Source organism: Erigeron canadensis, chromosome 7, assembly GCF_010389155.1.
Source record: "Erigeron canadensis isolate Cc75 chromosome 7, C_canadensis_v1, whole genome shotgun sequence".
Lineage (NCBI taxonomy): Eukaryota > Viridiplantae > Streptophyta > Magnoliopsida > Asterales > Asteraceae > Erigeron > Erigeron canadensis.
This window is the reverse complement of record NC_057767.1, coordinates 34578860-34600167: the sequence shown is the minus strand read 5'-3', so window position 1 is coordinate 34600167 and position 21308 is coordinate 34578860. Positions and strand designations below refer to the sequence as shown.

Here is a 21308-nt window from a genome sequence, read left to right as displayed (position 1 = left end):
ATATAAATTTGCTTTGTAATCCATTTGCTTATTACCAAGTTATAATATGAATTTTGCAGAAAAATCTCTGTTTTATACTTTTATTATATAGTCATCAACAGTAATGGTATAACAATCATCAAGGTGCGCCATGGTGGATTAGTGGTTGGATGATGTTTTTCCATAAGACATTTAGGTTTAAAATATTTGTGGGAAAACATATCGAGGTAGCCAGGAATTTCATAATTCGTTTGCTTAAAAGAAAACCTATATGAAGGATCATTAGATGACAAAATTAAAGGTAAATATTTAGTGATGAGAATTTCTTAAAGTTTTTCAATTTAACTTGTTAAGTTGGAAAAATCTTAACACTTGAATTAAAAATCAAATGTCAATATTCAAAAATAATATTTGAATCTTGACTATTAATTATAATCAAACGCTTAAGACTCTTTTAGTTTGACCCTGAAGTTGAGAACAACTTAAAGAAATCTCCATCCAATTAAAATTTGGTCTCACATACACATAACATAGACAAAGTTTAATATCTAGAAAAAAAAATCAATGTATATAGCTTCATGTATTTTATCTATCTAAATACTGGATTAGGATCCGTTTAAGTTAACTTGAGGGATCAAATTTAAAAGATATTAATAATTTTTAAATTATAATCAAGAGTTGTGTTTTAAAAATAATTATTGAATCTTGACATTTGATTCAATGAAAAGGTTGAAATTCTTAGAACATGAAAAACTTGGGAGAAATTTAATCCATTATTTTTTTTTAAGAATAATTTATTTATAGATACCTTTACAACTAAAAGTTTATGAAGTCTTGGATGCATATAATATAAGGGAAAATATTATATACTGCACATATTAGTTCCATGCCTTCACATTAGTTTTCCCAGGTAATGAAATAAAAACTTAGCTCCTTCTTAAATGTGAGGTGAAACAATAGATAACTATTTGCTGTTAACAACATATTAGACAACCCCATGATACAATGACTATTTACATTAACTGTTTACGGAGTAGTTGTAAGAAAGACAAATGGGTGAGCAAAGGACTAATGTAAGATTTATGAGTCCGTGACAGCGAAGGACGGCCTATGCCCTTGGCTGAAAGCCTGAAATGCAACCACTAAGTTACAAAATACTTGACTCCGATAAGACTAAAGGGTATTTTACTATTTTATGGTTTGATGAGAATGAACATAAATTAACGAGATTGATTAATAAGTTTTGTTATGGAAAATGAGAATCAAATATATACTCTTAGGGGGTGTTTGGTATAATGGAATGGAAAGGGGAGAAAGGGAATGAAAAAGGCTTCCCTTGTTTGTTTGCGACGGAGAAATGGAATGGGAAAAGAGAAAGAGGAATCAATTCCATTCTCTCCATTCTCTACAAATTGAAGAGAATGGGTGAAAATGGAAAAAAAAAAATTTTTTTTTTTGAAGATGTTATATGTAATAAATGTATTATTATTTAAAATTTTATTTTTTATATATATATATTCATTCTCTCTGGGTAACAAACAACGGAATCCACTCTCTTTCCAAATACTCATTCTCTTTCTTACTATTTTCATTCTCTATGATTCTCTCCTACCAAACACCCCTTAGGCATTTCTAAAACTTATCATTCTCGGTAGGATTTTAAAATTTTATTTCCATTTCAATATTCATTTTGGTTTAGAAAAACACAAGCGAGGAGGGAGCATAGCGAGACACAGAGGTGACTCAACAGTACTATGGAACTAAGCGGTTGCTTTAGGCCCCCAAATTTTTGAGGCCTCAATATTTTGTATATTTGACTTAATGTTTGGATTTTGGACTAACTACGATATATAATTTGCATTATAGTAACGTCTTTATTGGTTTTGGTATCAACATCCATTTTTTTTATTACTATTAGTTTATAATAAAAATCGAGTTATTTTTTCTTTTGCTTTTCTCTTTTACTTTAATTTATATGGTAATGAACTAGGTCTCAAAAATTGATACCGTTTGAGGCCTCAAAAAACCTTAAGCCACCACTGGCGAGACGGATGCATGATACCATGCTATACCATTTGTTATACTGCTTCCCCTAGAATGAGATGGCAAAAATGAAATAAAAATGACATGATGCCATGGTGGTAAATGATTTCATCTCGCCAGTCTCACTCAAATGCTTCTTTTTTTGGTTTTTAAACTAAAAAAAAAAAGTAATAGATAAAAGATCAGAAGATGATCATTTCTTGTAAAATGAAATGGGATAAGATGGATGATGTTGAAAAGAAAGAACATGAGAAATGAGACATTTAATTTTATGTTGATAAAAATGCTAAAAAAAAAATAAAAATTTAAAAATAAAAAATAAAAAATTCACACAATGAAAACCCATTGGACGGTACTAGACCAAATATTTTAGTCTAAGTTAAGAACTGGACGACAAAAATATTGAATAAAAATGTGAAATACTTAACCTAATCATATCTGATTGCGTATAATTATATTAATATTTTAGTTGATCAGATATGATAGATTTTAAACCAGCTAAATGTACAATCATATTAATGTTTTTAGATACGAGTATAAAAAAGGGGGCCAACAAGTATGTTTAGGAGTATACGGCTAATACTATTTTTTTAAAAAGAAAAAAAGTTTTTTAATCATAAATATAGTTGAATTGATCGTGAGAGAGGAAAACTAACAATATATTTATTAAACTGATCGTGTCGTTGGACCGATCAAAAATATAAATCAAACACCACTAATTAGTAAGGGTAAGTCGAGTATCGTTTGCTATAGGGAATCATGAGAATGTGTTAAACAAGTTACAAGAGTTAATTAATCTAGACGTAAACTTAAAATCGATTTGATTGATTGGTTTGCTTAAAACTATAATTAATTAAGAACTTAACAATATAATTTAATTAAATAAAAGTGATCATTCTCATGCTTCAAATTATGTTTTCAAATATGTAACCTAACTTATATTCGTTGGAAATCACATAGACATGATTCATTATAACGTTTGGATTGAATGAACTTAAGAACTAAAGTAATCGGTTGTGATGATTCACGATAACGAAAACCGAGGAATTGACACAACTAAATTTTCAATTTATTAAGTAAAATTACAAGTTCATGAGAGATTAATTAAATAATGAATGATCAATTAACAAGTTAAAACCAAATGATAGATGAATTTCATTCAAAGTCATAAAACAAGTAATCATTCAAGTAATTCAAACAACATTAGATGTTAAAAGACTAATGAGAAGTTAAACATCTAATCCAACATGAATATGAGAAAGGTTGAACATAAAAGTCTTACATAATTGTTCACATGAGAAAGGAAAACCTAGCCTATCATCTTCATCAATGATTCTTCAATTAAGGCTATGATCTCCATGGAATTGTGATATGGTGATGATTTTTGGGTGTTGAGAGACTTTGGAACTGCTTCAGGTGTGTGAAAGTATGAGTTGTAACTTCCACAAGTCGTCCCTTGAATGATATAAACTAAACTTGAATTAAAACCATAAAATTCAGAATATTGGTTCAGCAACTGGCGTAAGGTACGCCCCATCCGGGCGTAACCTACGCCCATTGAATTTTCACTTGGCGTAACTTACGGCTAAGACTGGCGTAGGTTACGCCCCCTTTGTCTTCGATTTTCCAGATTTTCGCTCCTTTGGCTTTCTTGACTTGCGCTTGATCCTAATGGCTCCAATTCACAACTTATGACCTGAAACACTTAAACAAACATGAAAACGCCCTACTCGTCTATTAAGCTTCACAAAACAAATTGTTTTTATATTTTAGAATCATGTATTTTAGGCGTTTATCATAAATGCATAAAAAAGACCATCCAAAATAGGAATCGGAATGACGTATGTTATTTTCCCTTCAATATACCATTTTTGATCATTCATTAAAGTTCTAAACATACCCATTGACATTACCCCAACTTACCAAAAGTCCAAAAAGCTATTAATATGTTGAAAAAATAAATGTTATGTAGATTTGTATATCCATCAATGTGATCAACTCGGATTGTGAAACCAAATGACTATGAAATAAAATACTGAGGATCATCTAAACATGTAACTTTGTTGGTAAAGTTAAAGGATCAAGATCTAACCTTTAAATTAAAGGATCAAGATCTAAAGAGATTCAAAGAGTATCTTTGGATTTTGACCCTTGATTTTAATTCAAGGGTCAAGATGCTTCAAGTAACTTTAGAAAAAGTTTATAAAAAAAAAAATATGCATAATAAATAAATATAAATAACAATCCGTCAGAAAAACTACCCCACAGGCCCACATCCGTCCCTCCTCTCAACCACTTGTTTCATTTCACATATAATAAAAGTAACACAAACAAGCAAACACTTCATAATAAAAACCCAAAAACTCATGAAAAGAAAACCAAATATCAATGTGACACAATACTAAACTAGTAAACTTACAACAATATCACATTCTTTTTAGCGTCTATAGAACAAAAATATGACCGGGGTGTACCGGGATGAAAATAAACAAATTGGCTGTATGTCCGGTCTACTTCAAATCTTTGATCGTCAGCAAATGTTGGCCGGAAAACATGTCCACTCTAGCAAACGCCTTCCTCCTCCTACTGTAAGTTGTCATAACTAAAACCAACTTTTTTTTTTCGAACAGCTGCTTTATTAATATATTATGTTGGTTGAAAAAAACGCAACCGAACATTAAGCATTACATGAATAAGTAATGCTTAAAAACGTTTGTTACAGGGTGTCGGTGAGTCGAGTTCAGAGTCGCAAACAGACAGTAGTCAATCATCTCCGTCGACAAATGCGAATAGCCGCCGTCCGACATCGAAGTCTCCGGTGTTTGAGTTAAAACCCGGAGCACAAAAATTCGCTAGGCATTCTCTTGATAGCAAAACAACAAGTGATTCAAATGGAAGCATTTTTCAGAAAAATATTTGTTCAGAAAGTGTTAATAGTACTAATACATTTATTGACGACGGAGATGACAAAGAACGACTGCGAGCCCCAAGTGTCATTGCCAGACTCATGGGGCTCGAGTCATTGTCATCTCCAGATCAAAACAAATTAGTGAAGCCTGATCTACAAAGATCAGCTTCCGAATCTCGGGTTTCAAAGTACATTGATGACAACAATTTTCAGCTGAAAAAACCGGGTACTAATAATCAGATACAAAAACAAACCATACAAAATATTGTAGCAAATGAAGTGTCTAGTCGTGTACGGTCTAATGTAGACACCTTGAAAAAGAATTTGAAGACGGAATGTTCTAAAACGCCTCCTTGGAGGTCGCCAAGAAGCTCATTTGATACAACCGATTTCTTTCCAGCAACAAATATGGCAATGCAGGTGGATTTCGAGAAGGCGACAAGAATGGATGAACATTCAAATGATTTAGGTACATTGAAACAAATACTTCAAGTCTTGCAACTCAAAGGTCTTTTGCATAATACACCTTTGAAAAATGACACCCAACATAATATCGTCTACGATGAATCGAGCATTGTTGTCATGAAACCGTGGCGAGTACAATCTTCGAAAATTGATGCTAGTAAAAGATATGGAAATGGAAGGGGTTCGGTGATTAGAGGTAGTAGATCATCTTCTTTGCCTACTCGAATCGAGAGTAACTTGAAGAGTTGTAATTCGATCGTGAAGCGAAAACCATTAAGTATCGAAATCCAAAGAAGAACTATTGATTCACTAAAGTCGTCGCCGACTAATTCTCCAAACGTTACACCTAAAAGACCGAATAAATCTCCAAGAAACCACAACTCGCCAAAACAAATATTGTCAACAAAAAACGTTGTTACAAATGATAAACCGAACATCAATAACACTACTCCACCTTCTGCTACATTTAAGGTACGTATATAACTCTAGTATTTTGTTTTTTTAAACAACTTATTATACTAAATGTTTAATTTGATATAATGTTGCATATTTACAGAGTCCGAAATGGGATGGATGCATACAAGGAAAAAGTTTGTTACAAAGATGTGACAAACTGTTACACAACATAGCCGAAATGAACAAAAACAGCTTGACCGAGTCGTCACCACCGGTTTTGCCAAGTCCGGTGTCGGTTCTTGACTCGGGGTTTGATAAGGACGAGTTAGCTTCGCCTTTACACAACATTGAATTCAAAGGTAACCAAAAAAAACCAAACCTTTCATTGCATTCACATGACATTTACAAGTTTGACTAATATTTCCTACTTACCAACAGAACAATGATAATTAAGTCAAGCCTTTTGGTTGTTTTGACCGGCTGATGTGGCATGATTTAGTTGGTTGCATTAAGTTGATCAGAATTGACAGCTGTCAAAAATGGAAATAAAATAATTTGGTCATAAATATTAGATTTTCTTATTTATATTGTTGCATATAAAAACACTTTCTCTAAATGGGTCGAGTAATATGTGAAAAAATAGTTGGTCAAAAGGAGTAAATAATTTGGGACATAAAATTATTACCTTGCCATAAATAATTAAAAGCATGATTTTTGGATGTTTTTATTGATGTAACTATGCTTAAAATGTGTAGATTTTTCCTTTACGATTTTTCTATTGTAGCGTGACTATTATTTTGTCCATATATAATGGTGCCGGTCAATTTTTTTTATTGACTGGTGCAACTATTCCTAGTGTCGGTCATTCAGTCTTCAATTTTTATTGATCAATAAAACAACGTCGTACGATGTGTCTTTTGTTCTGACATATGTTATATTGTTATACTTTAAAAAGAATAAAATAAATTAGACGAACGTTTATAAATATATACAAACTTTTATATAAATAATATATACGTGACCACTCCATATGATATGTTGTAATCAATAAAGTAAAAGAAAAGATTGTGGCTAAAAAAAAGGCTAATTCGATCAGTCACGCTTCATCGCATATTAACATACTGTATTTTATAAACATAAGAAAATAATACGAGAACAATGTTTTATAGAATTATACATAATACAGTTCATTATGTACATTTATCGTATATGTTTAAAGTTGTTGTGTATTTATCACTGTTTTTTGTTAATCACTGCTTTCTTTTAATGTTTGTAAATCAGCAATGTCAACTGACGATTTTGATGAGAGTTTGAGCCTTTCAATATCACCAACAAAATTAACAGAACACGAAGAGTTCATATCAGATGATTCTGACTTCATTTACATTTCGGCGATACTTGGAGCCTCAAAAAACCTTAATGAAGATTCAAGTATCTTTTTCTTAATCGAGAAACAACTCTATAACACCTCAAGCACATCAAATGTGTCAAAACGCCATAGAAAGCTCGTGTTTGACATAATTGTCGAAATGCTTGATAGAAATAGCGAGTTGCCACCGTGGAAGGCATCAATGTCGTCAATTAAGCATATTTGGTCTGAATTTCTAAAGATTCGAGAAACAAATATTAAGGCTAGTGATGTGCTAGTAGATTTGATCAATGGTGTTCTAAGAAGAGATTTAATCGAAATCAGTGAATGGGTTGATCATCCTATTGAGACGTCGGAAGCAGTATTAGATGTCGAACGAATGATTTTCAAGGATTTGGTTTGCGAAGCGATTACAGATGTTGATGAGTTTTCAGGCAAATGTAGGTTTTTGAGGTCACAAAGGAAGCTAGTTTTTTAGAAGTGAACGTTTTGGTTCGATTTTATGATGTTTTTCACCCATATATATGATATATATATATGTAGTTTTATTTTTCCATTTTGTGCTCTATTAACTTTTGTAGATGAGTGTTATATTATAGGTTAATGTATTGTAACCATTTAAATCATGATAGAAGAGTTACGCACTTACACGTGAAAATTAAAAAAAACATATGTGTTCCGATTTCTACTAGCACAGTCATTCTGTCTAAGAGAAGTGATATTCATACGACAGAATTTAGTTATCTACAACAAACGTACAAATTATAATGCACAAAGTACAACAGAATAATGCAGGTATTGTTGTAGATGTTTAATTTTTGTTGTAGAAATATCATTTCCCTTCTGTCAAAAGGTAAAATAACATACAAAAGAAGCATGTATCTTTATCTTTTATCTCTACTACATTACAAAGCATTTATCTTTTTTAAATTTTTTCAACTTTTCAATTAAGTTTTTTACTTGAAAAAACTATAATATTTTTAAAGGAAATCCCAGTTATTCATTTTTATCTTTTTTCTCAAATCTTAACTAATTATTTTTTTTTCTCTCCTCCATAAATTATTTTATTCCTCTAATTCATTCAAAATCTTTATCTTAAAAACCGTACATCGATAACATATAAAAATTATATGGGGGTTCATAGAATTTCATACTCTTTCATTAAAGAGGTTATTCAATATACTTTCGATGTCGAGGACAGAGACCGTACGGATAAGACATTTGGCTATCACACTCTATTGTTAGTATATGATCACGTAAAATGAATGTATGTCCGGAAATGATTTACGCCTACGGGGTCACACAAAATGACACGGTAACTCTATATTATTAATTAATATATTAAAGTAATATATTAATTAATTTGATCACAAAATAATTAATTTAAATAAGTTAAAAGGTTAATTGTATTTAATTAATTAAAAAAAAGAATTAAATGTGAAATTAGGAAATTAGAGTTGGACCCTAATTCCTAATGAAAGGAGCCGGTTTTATTAAGGCTTTTAAAAGCCTTGATTAAACTTAATCACCAAGTAACTAAACCCTAATTATTCCTTATAAATAGAGGGTTAAATTGTAAAGATTTAACTGTTTAAGTATTCCTTTACACAAGACAATTAGACTTGTTTTCTCCTCTTTCCCTCTTGTTCGACCGTGGCTACAAAACCATGGGATACTTGTTTTGAGTCAATTCGACAATTTCATATGGATCACTTATAATTAATGCTAGAATTAATTATCGTTTGGTTTTTGTTTTACGGCAACCAATGGTTTTCGATTCATAGAAGTTTCGACATTAGGGAGATACACAACGGGTTTGTGAGTTCGTAATCTGGGTACTAGCATACGATATACGGGGTGTCTAGTGTGCAATCATAGAGGGATTTACTTCAAATCCTCATAAAGTTCTTCACTTTTATTTTCTATATTAAAGGTAATCCTAATCATATTTCAAGGTTAATTATTTAATTGCATGGTCCTTTTTTTGCTTCCGTTGCGTACTCATGTTTAATGATATTTGTTATATATTCCAACATCTATGACCTATCACCCCCTCCTCACATCGCCACAACAATACTTTCTCTCGTATTAATATATCTATTCAAGGTATTGTTATTCAACTAAATTTAAAACTGCGTTTTTAGAAATATTTAAGAATGACAACTAAATTATTAAATTACAAATATAGATCATCTTTTTTTTTAGTAGCATACTAGCATTAAATGGTAAAGTTATAAAATTTAATGTATCACTTTGTAATTTTTATTAAAGATAACATACGTAGTAACAATATTATTGTGATAATTATAATTATACACACACGACTTCTTTAAGAAATCCTTAAAAGCTTGACAGAATGTAGGATTCTTGAGAAGGAAAAGAAAATACAAGAAATAGTTATTGACGTTTATTTATCTGTAAGATAAGAATGAATTTAAGGGGCATAACTTTAAAGTAGACATATTCAAGGGGTATGGGAGTAGATATCATAAATCAAAAGGGTATGCGTGACATGTGAAATGATTTACAACTATGATAACTACTTCGTATAAAAGTGGCATGAAAACCACAAGTCGAGTTTTTAAGTAAATCATCATCGTGTTTTCGTTCTCTTTTTAGCCCACGATGAAAATACTGTTTTTTTTTTTGCTAATTATGAATTTATAAAAGCTTGCTTGCACTCGACTGTCCTGCAATGATAGTGTCGGTTTCCAGTTTTCAGGTATATGAACCGACATTATCAATGCCGGATTGATTTGACTTAGAAGAATTTGGCACTTCTAGTGCCGGGTATATATGTTTTGCTAAACTTTTTGCACATAACTTGTTTTGCAAAATGAAAGAAAAATATGCCTTGTTTGGAGAAAAAAAAATTCCCGAAAGTTCGGATTTAATTTGCTTTCAAATTGTAAATTTCATCTTTTCCTTTTAAAAACAAACTTAAGCGACTATGTCTTGGCCAAGACTGTTTTACATACACACTAGAAATAGAACTTGAACATATTCACTTGTAAAACTAAAATTATATTATACTTTAACCATATGGCTTTGTTAAATTAGGAAATCATAGGTACTATTGTCTTCACATTCAGGTATTGTCTTTCTTTTCTCACGCGGTACCGTGATGATCAAGGGCGAGGCTGAAACACCGTGCTGCGGCTCTTATGTTCATTTTGAACATGATACGTCTTGACCACATAAACAATCATTCATTTAGCCTTGGTTCTACTCTTACTTGCATATTGCTGAATATACACAGCATTTTTCTTTCTTTTTACTATAAATAAAATATCAATTTTACTATGGTTCGATCAACCCACAAGGCCTTCTGTCTGTGGCTCATCAATTGTAATTTCGCGTAGGCCCGTCGAATTTATCAAACTTGATGAGGAAAAGGAAAAACAGACGAGTAACATGTAATGTTGGGAAATCATTGTGGAATGGGACTTCCTTTTCCTCATTTATTTACACTAAAGATCAAAAATACAACTTCACTCTCAAAAAAGAAATAATGTTTGCTAGTGAAATGTGTACTTGTTTTTTTCCTCTCCATTTTAATTGCATAATATGCTTTCAATACATATTGACCCCTCCATCTCTTATTTGGTATAGTACTTGTAGCATGGAATGTTTCTATAATTATTCAATATCAAAAAAATATACACATAAATAACATATGGGCCGGCTATTGAGAAACGATTATTAAAGTTTAATAGATAAGATAAGTTTTGACAATTGGTGTATAATAAAATTGATTCACGAAGATTTATTAAACACAAATATATACACAGATACACAAAAATTTTCAGAATTCATAATAATTTTCAGCTAAAAATTTATTTTATTTAGTAATCAAAACTTGGATTAATTTATCTTATGTATGCTTGTAAGATGTTGTAGATTAGAATAGAGTTCGATCAAACTTGTTCATGTGATTGAAGGTAGTATATTTATGTCTCATAGAGTCATCGTCTACATCATGGTCTGTAATTAAAGGTATATGCCTCATAGATTATATTAGAAAACAAAAGATTTGGATTAATAGGCTGGAATAATGATATATATCTCAACTTATTCACGTGTATATGACATCCATGGCACTAAACTTGCTCACTTAAACTACTAGCTATTTAAATTTATTTTATTCATTCAAATGTAATTTATAATAAGTTATTAGTATTAATTAATAGCACTAAGATCGATTAAATTAACCAAAACGTGAAAAAAGAAATTGATAAACCAATTAATAATACTCAATATGTAATTGACTTGTATATCTTTACTACTTTATAAAGCAAAAGCCTATTTCTATTTTTAGAAAGTTTTGCCTTTGAAATACCGAAAGTGCCCTTGGACATTTTATGTTTTTAATGAATTAATTTACACTTCAACCCTTATCTTCTAATATATTTTCACTATCACCTTTACATCAACCTACAATCCTACACCATTTGACACCGTTACCACCACCAATAATACCATCACCAACAACACAAAACCGTCATTTCCGCTAACGTCACCGCATTGCGCGGGTACCATTCTCGTATACTCGAATACTCCCCATTTCACTTTTGCTTTTATATATACGTGGCCTATATATGGACATTATAGCAGCTAGCCCCCAACCCCTCTTAAAACTTATACTTTATGCAATGTTTTAGCTACTTCTGTTAAATACAAATTTTGACAGATATATATATGCCTACTTACTTAATGACCATATATTCAACACATGTGATTTGACTTTACTATTTATGTTTACGATAAGAGTGATCGAGCTGAATTTAATTGTAGCATTGTAGGGATGGTTTCGGCACTTTCGTGTACACCCCCTTTGAACCCCTAAATATCATATATATCGATCAGGAGCATGGATTTTGTAACTCAAAATATATATTCAATTAGTATCTATGAGCATTTTTGTTACAGATTGGATGTGTCTATAGACATTTCTTTTTCTTTTTTATTTTCTGTGTATCATTATCCATTTATATTTGATGTTACATAAAGCAGGGTCCAGATGACAATTGACCTTGTATAATTGTATTTAACAACCAAATGTCTGAGACACCAAGTCAACTTAATTCGTTGTTTGTATATATAGATCGAGGAGGTCCGTATAGTGTCATATTTTAGCGATACTGATGAGTGAGATTTATTAATTTAAATTTCTAACAAGTTTTAAATTTATTTATTACACGGTTAACTTCTCTACTATACTCACTCACAGGCAGTGGACATGGACTATGTCTAAGAATGCAGCTAGGTGTAATTCTAAGATTGTTGGGGGGCGATTTAATAAACCTAAACTAGCAAAAGCTTCAAACCGCTTGGTCTAGCGAGGAAACACGAAAATACTTTAAAAGTTAATCAAAGATAATAATGATGGAAACAATATATTTACTTGGAACAATTCACATGCCACCTAGATCATCTACTAAATTACTTATAACTATTGATGAACGACTAATCTCAAGCTTCCTGTTAAGTCCCCCGGTCTAAATGGTCAAGAATCCTATTAAGTCATCTAACCCTTTGATTAAGCTTCCTATTAACTCCCCTAATCAAGATTATAATCTAAGTCTGTTTTTATGACCTAACCCTTATAGCTTAACATGATTCCTGTTAAGTCGATCACCCAAGCAGTTTGGCTTCCGGTTAAGTTTCCAACCTACTTTAACTAGGTCAAACATAAAAACGGTTCAACATCTATAAGCAAATAATATCACTACATAGACACGATCACATTATCCAAGCAGATGCATAACTATCTACCTACTCATGACAAAACTAATAACACTAACAATCATTAATATAAAAAGATCAATAATAACAATTGTCAAACAAATAAGTCTTGCAATAGTATCTAATAATAATAAAAGTAAAATAGAGATCAAACCAATAATAGGGATATTGAAGTCACGTAGTCCGTATCCTTCTTGGCCACTCCTCCGAATCAACACCACCAACCCTAATTAATTTGACCTAATAATATATGTTGAATAATAATTGTTGTCGAGAATTGATGTTTGATCTTCCGGATGATATGGAGGTGTTACGAGGCTTTAGATCTGATGATAATACCCTTAAACAGCCCCCAAAGTCGTCTGGAGGAACTCTTAGGGTTTGGGGGGTATTTATAGGTTTTCAGAAAATTTCAGATCTGGACCGAGCTGGTGAAGTCCCAACGGCGCTTAAGAGGTCCTAGAGGCACTCAAGGAGTCCCAACGGCGCTAATGAGCTTCGGGATCACTTCCACCGTCTCTAGATTGAAATGAGCGACGCTGGAGGCTTCAGGTTCAACACAAAAGTTGTAGATCTTTCTCTCGCCTTTCCGTAGATAGCTTACTCATCAGAAACGAAGTCCGTATGAAGAAGTTATGCCCAAAATACTAACGCGTGGTCGTATGCTTCATGTTAGCAATTCTTCATGTTCCGCTTGCTAGTCTTTGTCCAAAAGTTTTGTAGCTTCGTGTTAAGTTGAGAAGATTTATACTATTATAATGGAGCGATTTATCTCAAAACTAATTCTTTTAGAACAACAAATTAAAGCAATAGATTAGTCAATATTTTTGTTTCAATATAGTCAATGAAATCCAAAAAACACTAATGTAAATAATGTTTATAACAAATTCTACCTTTTTTTTAATTTCAAATCCTGCACCTGCCACATGTAATGAATCTATTACCTTTGGTAATGGTAACACTCTTCCCATTTCTCATGTTGTAAAATCCGCTATCTCTGGTGGGCTTCAGTTAAAAGACGTCTTGGTGGTACCACATCTTACCAAAAGTCTATTATCTGTTAGCAAATTAACAAAAGATAACTTTGTGGATGTTTTATTCTCTCATCCCTATTTCTTTATTCAGGACCGCTAAAGAAAACAGGTTGTAGCTCGCGGTAGATGTGAGAAAGGACTTTATGTCCTCCAACATGGTCCTCAAGCTTTTGCTGCTTTTGTCTCATGTCCTAAAGCCTCCTTTGAAGTTTGGCATTCTCGTTTAGCACATGTTAATTTTGATACTATTACTATGTTACAAAACTCAGGCTATTTATCTATATCTACTCTTTTACCCAAACTGAGTGTTTGTTTGTCTTGTCAACAAACTAAAAGTCAACAATTTTTCTTTGAGCATAACTCTAAACGTGCCTTGCACCATTTAGACCTGGTTCATTGTGACCTTTGGGGGCCCTCACCAGTTTTATCTGTTGACAATTATCGATATTATGTTGTCTTTGTTAATGATCACTCGCGTTTTTGTTGGCTATATCCTTTGAAATATAAATCAAACTTCTATGACATTCTGAAGGTGTTCATGCAATTCGTGCAAACCCAATTTTCACAGAAAATTGAAGTTTTTCAAAGTGATGGTGGACTGGAATTTGTTAATCAAAAAGTTCGGACCTTATTTGATGAAAATGATACTTTTCATCGTGTGTCTTACCCATACACACCTGAACAAAATGGTCGGGCTGAAAGAAAGCATCAACACATTGTCGAAACAGTTTAGGCTATGTTTTTTAATGCCCGATTACCATCATCTTATTGGGTTGATGCATTCTCATCTGCAGTCTACATCATCAATCGGTTATCCACCTCCATTCTTTAAGGAAAGTCTCCCTTTGAGCTTCTGTACTTGCAACCACCCAACTACAATATTTTTCGGGCCTTTGGTTGTCGTGTATTCCCATATTTACGCGACTATGCAGCAAACAAGCTTGCCCCTAGAAGGTTCCCTTGCATCTTCATTGGCTATAGTCCTAGATATAAAGGGTACAGATGTCTTGGCCCAATTACGTCGAGTGTCTATATTTCTCGACATGCTAAATTTGATGAAGATGTTTTTCCCTATGAAGGCTCCCATCATGAAAAACCAATCTCTGATCTACAACCTGCAACCTTTTTTGAGGCAGACACTTTTTCCTCTCAAGGCCTAAACACCTCACACTCCAACTCACCTACTCATATCACCCATAATTCACCTGATACTCCATGTCAGCTTTGCATGGATTCACCCACTCCTCAAGTCAATAACGAAACAATTGATGTTGAGCATCCTACCCACCTAAAACAACTTGATTCAGCCACTTCTGTTACTCTAACACCACCTTTCCCTCCCTCAAATTCCAGTGTATCCATACCAGTTTCCGGTTCCATTAATACTCATACCCCTCCACTACCACCACCGCCCCCCGTCCTCTCATCCTATGATCATACAAGCAAAAGCCGCATCTTCAAACCTCGTCACCAAGCTGATTTATCTCATGTTACCCACCATGCTTTACATTGTGCCCTCTTTGCCTCCCAAGATCCCACCAGCTTCAAGTCAGCTGCGAAGGATCCCAAATGGATGGATGCCATGTATCGAGAACTTGATGCTCTTAATAAAAACAACACTTGGTCACTTGTACCTCGCCCTAATAATCGTCCTACTGTTGGCTCTAAATGGCTCTATCGAACCAAGTTTCACTCTAATGGCACCATAGAACGACATAAGGCTCGGCTTGTGGCTCAATGGTTTAGCCAAACACCGGGTATTGACTACTCACACACCTTCAGCCCTGTTGTTAAAGCTTCAACTGTTCGTATAATTTTGTCCCTCGTTGTCCTTAATAATTGGAAACTACATCAACTTGATATTAATAATGTCTTTTTACATGTGCACCTTATTGAATATGTGTATATGGAATAACCGCCGGGTTTTATCAATCCCGTCTTTCCTAACCAAGTTTGCAAACTTAACAAAGTCTTGTATGGGCTTAAACAAGCCCCGCGTGCATGGTTCCATCGGTTAAGCACGTTTCTGGTTAATAATGGCTTCACCTGTAGTCGGGGCGATATATCTCTATTTATTTTCAAACAAGGTGCATGCATTATGTATTTATTAGTTTATGTAGATGACTTAATATCTAATACGTTAGCTGTTTATTAAATACGAGAGTAAGTACTCGCGCGTTGCGGCGGTGAGATGGTGGTAGTGATAAGTCATAAAATGTGATAGCTCATAGAGTATGATAGTCAAATGCCTTAACCGTACGAGTTTCGCACTCGGATTTAAAAATTTGTCAAAAGTATATCGAATGACATCTCTAATGAAAGAGCATGAAATTTTAAGAACACCCGCATAATTTTTATAATTTATCGATGTACGATTTTTGAAATAAAACATTTTGAATGAATTGGAGGAATAAATGATTTATAGAGGAGAGAAAAAAAATTAATTGGTTGAGATTTAAGGAGAAGAGAAAGGGTATTATAGTTATTTTAGATATATATATAAAATAGATTGGGGGACATTTTGGAAAAGTAAATGTTAAAACTTAAAATTTAGACAGAAGTAAATTTGCTTTATAATATAGTATAGTATAGATTTCCATATAAGAGCATCCACAATGGAATTAAGTCATTGAAAGCTTTTTATTTTGCCAATTCATCATTCCATTATTTTCAACCTATTAAAAAGTTGTCACTCCAATGGAAAGGCTTTTTTAAAGCTTTTTTTCTATTAAATTCATATACAAATAAGAAAAAGCTTTTAGCCAAAAGGTTGAAGTTTCTCAACCTTTTAATCAAATAAGTGTTCTTACTCAATGGTAATAACCCTTTATTTCATTTTTCACCATTGGAGATGCCCTAATGAACTAGTAATAAATAGCTTTTTATTTGTGCTACGATAACTATCCTTTCATTTGCAATAAATAGCTTTTTATTATCATTGTTATGTTTTTAGGTGAAAGTGTAGATATGCTGTAGGCAAAAGTGATTATCTACTTATCTAGGTCTAGATTGGGTACTTCATCTCTTTCCATCTTGTTACTTGTTGCATTGGGTTTTGATTTTAGTCTATACGATATCTTTTTTTCTTACTAATTTTGATGGGTGTCTGCATAAGAAAGACTCGTTTTAGAACTTTGTTTATAGGTTAACTACTATTTTCTCATGCTTGTATTGCCTTTTTGGTTTAACGAGTGATAATTTGAAGCACATACATGTGAATCAAATTCCATTTATTACCATGCTGTGAAAGTCAGAGATTATTCAAATTAGTGCATATCTTAAACCAGTCTGTTTTAATTATTTACTGTAAGTTATATCAGCAAATGGGTGCATAAAAAAGTAGCATTAGAATACATTTTTAAGATATTGTATGTTTATTGAACCAAATGGGTGCATAAAAAAGTAGCATTAGAATACCTTTTAAGAGACTTATACCCTTTTGACCCGTTTGAGATACCGTCACCACTATGTTATCTATGCTTGATCTTCTTATGTTTTTTGTTTATCAGAAGTAGCAGAAGTCCTGTAAGGAGAGTGCCTAAAATAAGTGCAAGTCCAATCCCAAAGAGGGTTACAAGGAGCCCAAGTGTTCCCGATGATAGATTAGGCAAGGAGTGCGTCAAGGAGTCCTGTATGAAAAGGGTCTCAACCGGCCATCTGTGGTCGAGAAGAGTGTGTCAAGAAGCCGATCACCAAATGGCACTCCAAAACGAGTTAGAAAAGGACGAGGTTTCACCAAGGAATATTCTTTTGCTCGGAGATACCGTACCCCAAGCCCTGAGCAGTCACCTACCAGGTCTTATCAATCTGGCTATATATGCTCAAAGAAGGTACAATAATATATAGGTACCGAACAATGATCTATTACTCACCTTATGTTCTTGTTCATGTTTATTGACAAAGCCATTTAATAAAGTGGATTGACAGAATGATATATGCTAGAGGGAGCAAAGTGGATCCATGGGGCATGGGTCAAAATGGGCTCGGGTTAAAACAAGTGATTTGTTATCTATATTATTGTTGATAATAATAATCCATTCAATTAAAATAAAACGATTAGCTAGGATGCAGTGAGCGACTGAGCATTACAAATAGACATAGGATGACTTCTAATGCATGTGGTTCCTTGTAGATAAGTTTGTTTGTTTATTTGATCTGTTAGGGGTATAATTTAGCCCAAAAGGAACCATTCTTAAGTAAATGTTCTGGAGATGCCGTCGCCTCTAGACCATGCCTTTAGGAATCACCTTGTTCTTCTACACGTTTCATTTTCTTAGTTTCTTGCTAATGATAACCAGTTTTTATTAGACGTGCACAAGGGCATTAAGTGAGGAGGTTAAGGGTACGTAGATAACTTGCAGATGCAGTAAATGTTTGCCTTTTGTATATACTCAGGTGGTTTATAATGTGACAACAGTGGAAGCAACTACCCACCCCACCCTCAACACCAAGTTTTTCATTGAATTTTTTTATTCTTTTAATGTTAAGCCCCAATCCAAAATACTAGTCTCCAGCAGAATCGGACATCAAACCTAGTAGCAAAGCAGTAATCATATCATATTTTGTGTCCTAGATAATAATAACGTTTTGGTATAAGTATTTAATAGGAAATAAAATCCTGAATTTGCTTTCTTACCTTCAACTTTCTTGAAATGTCAAACAATCAATTAACCAACCCACTCTGTAGCTTTTGTTTTACTATATGTCTATATATACTCGTATTATATATTCAAACATTTGTCCGTCTTATAACTATTTATATTAATATTAATATTTAATTGTAACTAAAGACTATAGTAACAAAGAGTTTTATTTCCTGGCAAAAAATTTTGATTTCGAATCACATTTTAGACAAAACGATGAAAACAAGTAACAATTAAAAGAAAATCCGAAAGGAAAAAGTATTTTTAAATAAATTATATGGGTGGATTATTAAGAGAGCTTTGAAAGTACTGGATTTCATCTCGAGTAAATTAAAAGTAGTATTATAATATATTGTCGTTGTACCAAAATATATGATCAATATTATCATGCTACATACATTTTTTATATGGGGAAATCGAATATGCCGCAGTCACACACACATACAATTAAATGATTGATCTATTACAAAAATGTCCCTTTGATTTTCATGGTAAAAACATCAACCGCATGATGCAGCCGTTGCATCTAACCTTTCCCCTTTTTATATTATAATATCATAAGTGTTTGGTTCTATGACATTTTTGAAATGTGTCGGGTGACCATTAAAAATTTCATGATCAACCTTGCGCACCAACCTAGTTATAATATATATTAAAAACAAAGTCTCGTAATCCGTGTAAAGAATAGTAACTTTTTTATTTTTTTTATTTTCACCACATAAGTTTCAATCTTTACATTTTTAATACTAAACTATAATACTTTTTAGTAAACTTTATGTTCTATTTATTTTCACCACAAAACTTTCAATCTTTACACTTTTAGCAGTAAACTATAATATTTTTAGTAATGGTATACTTTTTATTCTTTTTACTTTCACCACAGAAGTTTCAATCTTTACACTTTTAACACTAAACTATAATACCTTTATTAAACTTTTTAGCGTGTAAAGAATAGTATATTTTTTATTTTTTATTTTCACCACATAAGTTTCAATCTTTACATTTTTAGCACTAAACTATAATACTTTTTAGTAAACTTTTTGTTCTATTTATTTTAACCACAAAACTTTTAATCTTTACACTTTTAGCACTAAACTTAATATTTTTTAGTAATAGTATATTTTTTATTCATTTTACTTTCACAACGGAAGTTTCAATCTTTACACTTTTAGCACTAAACTATAATACTTTTTAACGTGTAAAGAATAATATATTTTTTATTTCTTTTATTTTCACCACATAAATTTCAATCTTTACATATTTAACACTAAATTATAATTTTTAGTAAAATTTTTGTTCTATTTATTTTCACCACAAAACTTTCAATTTTTACACTTTTAGCACTAAACTATAATATTTTTTTAATAATAGTATACTTTTTATTCTTTTTACTTTCAACAGAAAAGTTTCAATCTTTACACTTTTAGTACTAAACTATAATACTTTTTAGTAAACTTTTTATTCTTTTTATTGTCAACACAAAACTTTCAATCTTAACTATAATATTTTTTAGTAAACTTTGTATTCTTTTTATTTTCACTACAATATTTTAACTCTTTACACTTTTAGCATTAAACTTTCATAGTTTTTTAATTCTTAGTAAACTTTTTAATCTTTTTATATTCACCATAATATCTTAACCCCTTACACTTTTAACACTAAATTTTTCTACTTTTTGATAATCTTTTATTTTAACTACAACATTTTAACCTCTTACACTTTAGCAACAAACTTTTTAACACATATATTAAAAAGAAATGTACGGGAAAACTTGTAAAGAATAATAAACTTTCTATTCATTTTATTTTCACCACAACATTTTAACCCCTTATACTTTTAGCACCAAATTTTTATACTTTTTTATTTTATTTTATTTTCACCACAACATTTAAGTCTATTACACTTTTAGCACTAAACTTTTATGTGAATGACTTTCACTTTCACACAAAATTTTTACAGTTCATTTTTTAAATGACAAATGTCAATTTTTAATAATTTGAATAATACGTGTTCTTTTCAAAAAGTTTATGGCACATTATCTCTTGAATAATATTTTTTATTAAATCGTTAACAAATGTAATGTCTTCCGGGGCAATGCCCGGGTGACATATCTCGTTTAAAGTAAAAAAGAAAAATTACGCCACCTCTTATAAAAACCCCGGTCTGCCACTGTGTGACAAGTCAAATTATAACGTAGATTACTTGGAGATGCAGTAAATGTATCCTTTCCGTTTAACACCGTCCTCTGCTTTCAATGACTGAGTGCACAAAAGTGGCGGGTTTCGTATGGGTGAGTTGTGACGAATCGAATCAGTTTAGACTTATTTATGAAGGGTGTGTTTTTTTGTGTTGATCTGACAATGTTTAGACTTATTTATTAAGTGTTCGATGTAATTATTTTCCTACTTGGTTTGCAGGCTTTATTGAGACGTTGATTGTAGATGACCTGTTTTATGAACGATATTCTGTGTTGGAAATGAGCAAATACGGATCCATAAGCATGGAAAATATCGAATGGAGTGAGCACTAGATGCTGTTTATGTGATCTCATTTAACTAAATATTTCAACATTTTCATTGTTTTATAAATGGTTAACTTTTTATCCAACGATATATGAGTTTATCTATAAACCACGTTATAAATAGTATATCAATCATACGAGTATATGACTCGCAATGACAAATAATGCCTATATATCATTAGTCATAGGACTGGGTCATTAAGAA

The 21308-nt window shown here is 32.0% G+C and overlaps 1 protein-coding gene and 1 long non-coding RNA gene across 3 annotated transcripts; both read left to right on the top strand.

Annotated features, from left to right (window-relative positions):
* The first annotated feature begins 4385 nt into the window (after window positions 1-4385).
* On the top strand, window positions 4386-7786 carry LOC122607764. Its single transcript, XM_043780801.1, has 4 exons — window positions 4386-4610; window positions 4745-5866; window positions 5952-6150; window positions 7073-7786. The coding sequence occupies exons 1-4, from the start codon at window positions 4482-4484 to the stop codon at window positions 7636-7638; spliced, it is 2016 nt and encodes a 671-aa protein (XP_043636736.1). The 5' UTR covers window positions 4386-4481; the 3' UTR covers window positions 7639-7786.
* An 8851-nt stretch (window positions 7787-16637) lies between these two features.
* LOC122607765 lies at window positions 16638-21258 on the top strand. Of its 2 annotated transcripts, none has more exons than XR_006325091.1 (3): window positions 16638-16755; window positions 17449-17785; window positions 21000-21258. It is a non-coding gene; the product is annotated as an uncharacterized LOC122607765 (long non-coding RNA). The 2 variants fall into 2 exon arrangements; XR_006325090.1 differs by lacking the exon at window positions 16638-16755 and adding an exon at window positions 16863-16952.
* Window positions 21259-21308: the final 50 nt, after the last annotated feature.

Coding starts and splice junctions, on each gene's coding strand:
- LOC122607764 (XM_043780801.1), top strand. CDS start 4,482: ATGACCGGGGTGTACCGGGATGAAAATAAACAAATTGGCTGTATGTCC. Junction 5,867..5,951: donor CACCTTCTGCTACATTTAAG/GTACGTATATAA, acceptor GCATATTTACAG/AGTCCGAAATGGGATGGATG. Junction 6,151..7,072: donor ACACAACATTGAATTCAAAG/GTAACCAAAAAA, acceptor TTTGTAAATCAG/CAATGTCAACTGACGATTTT.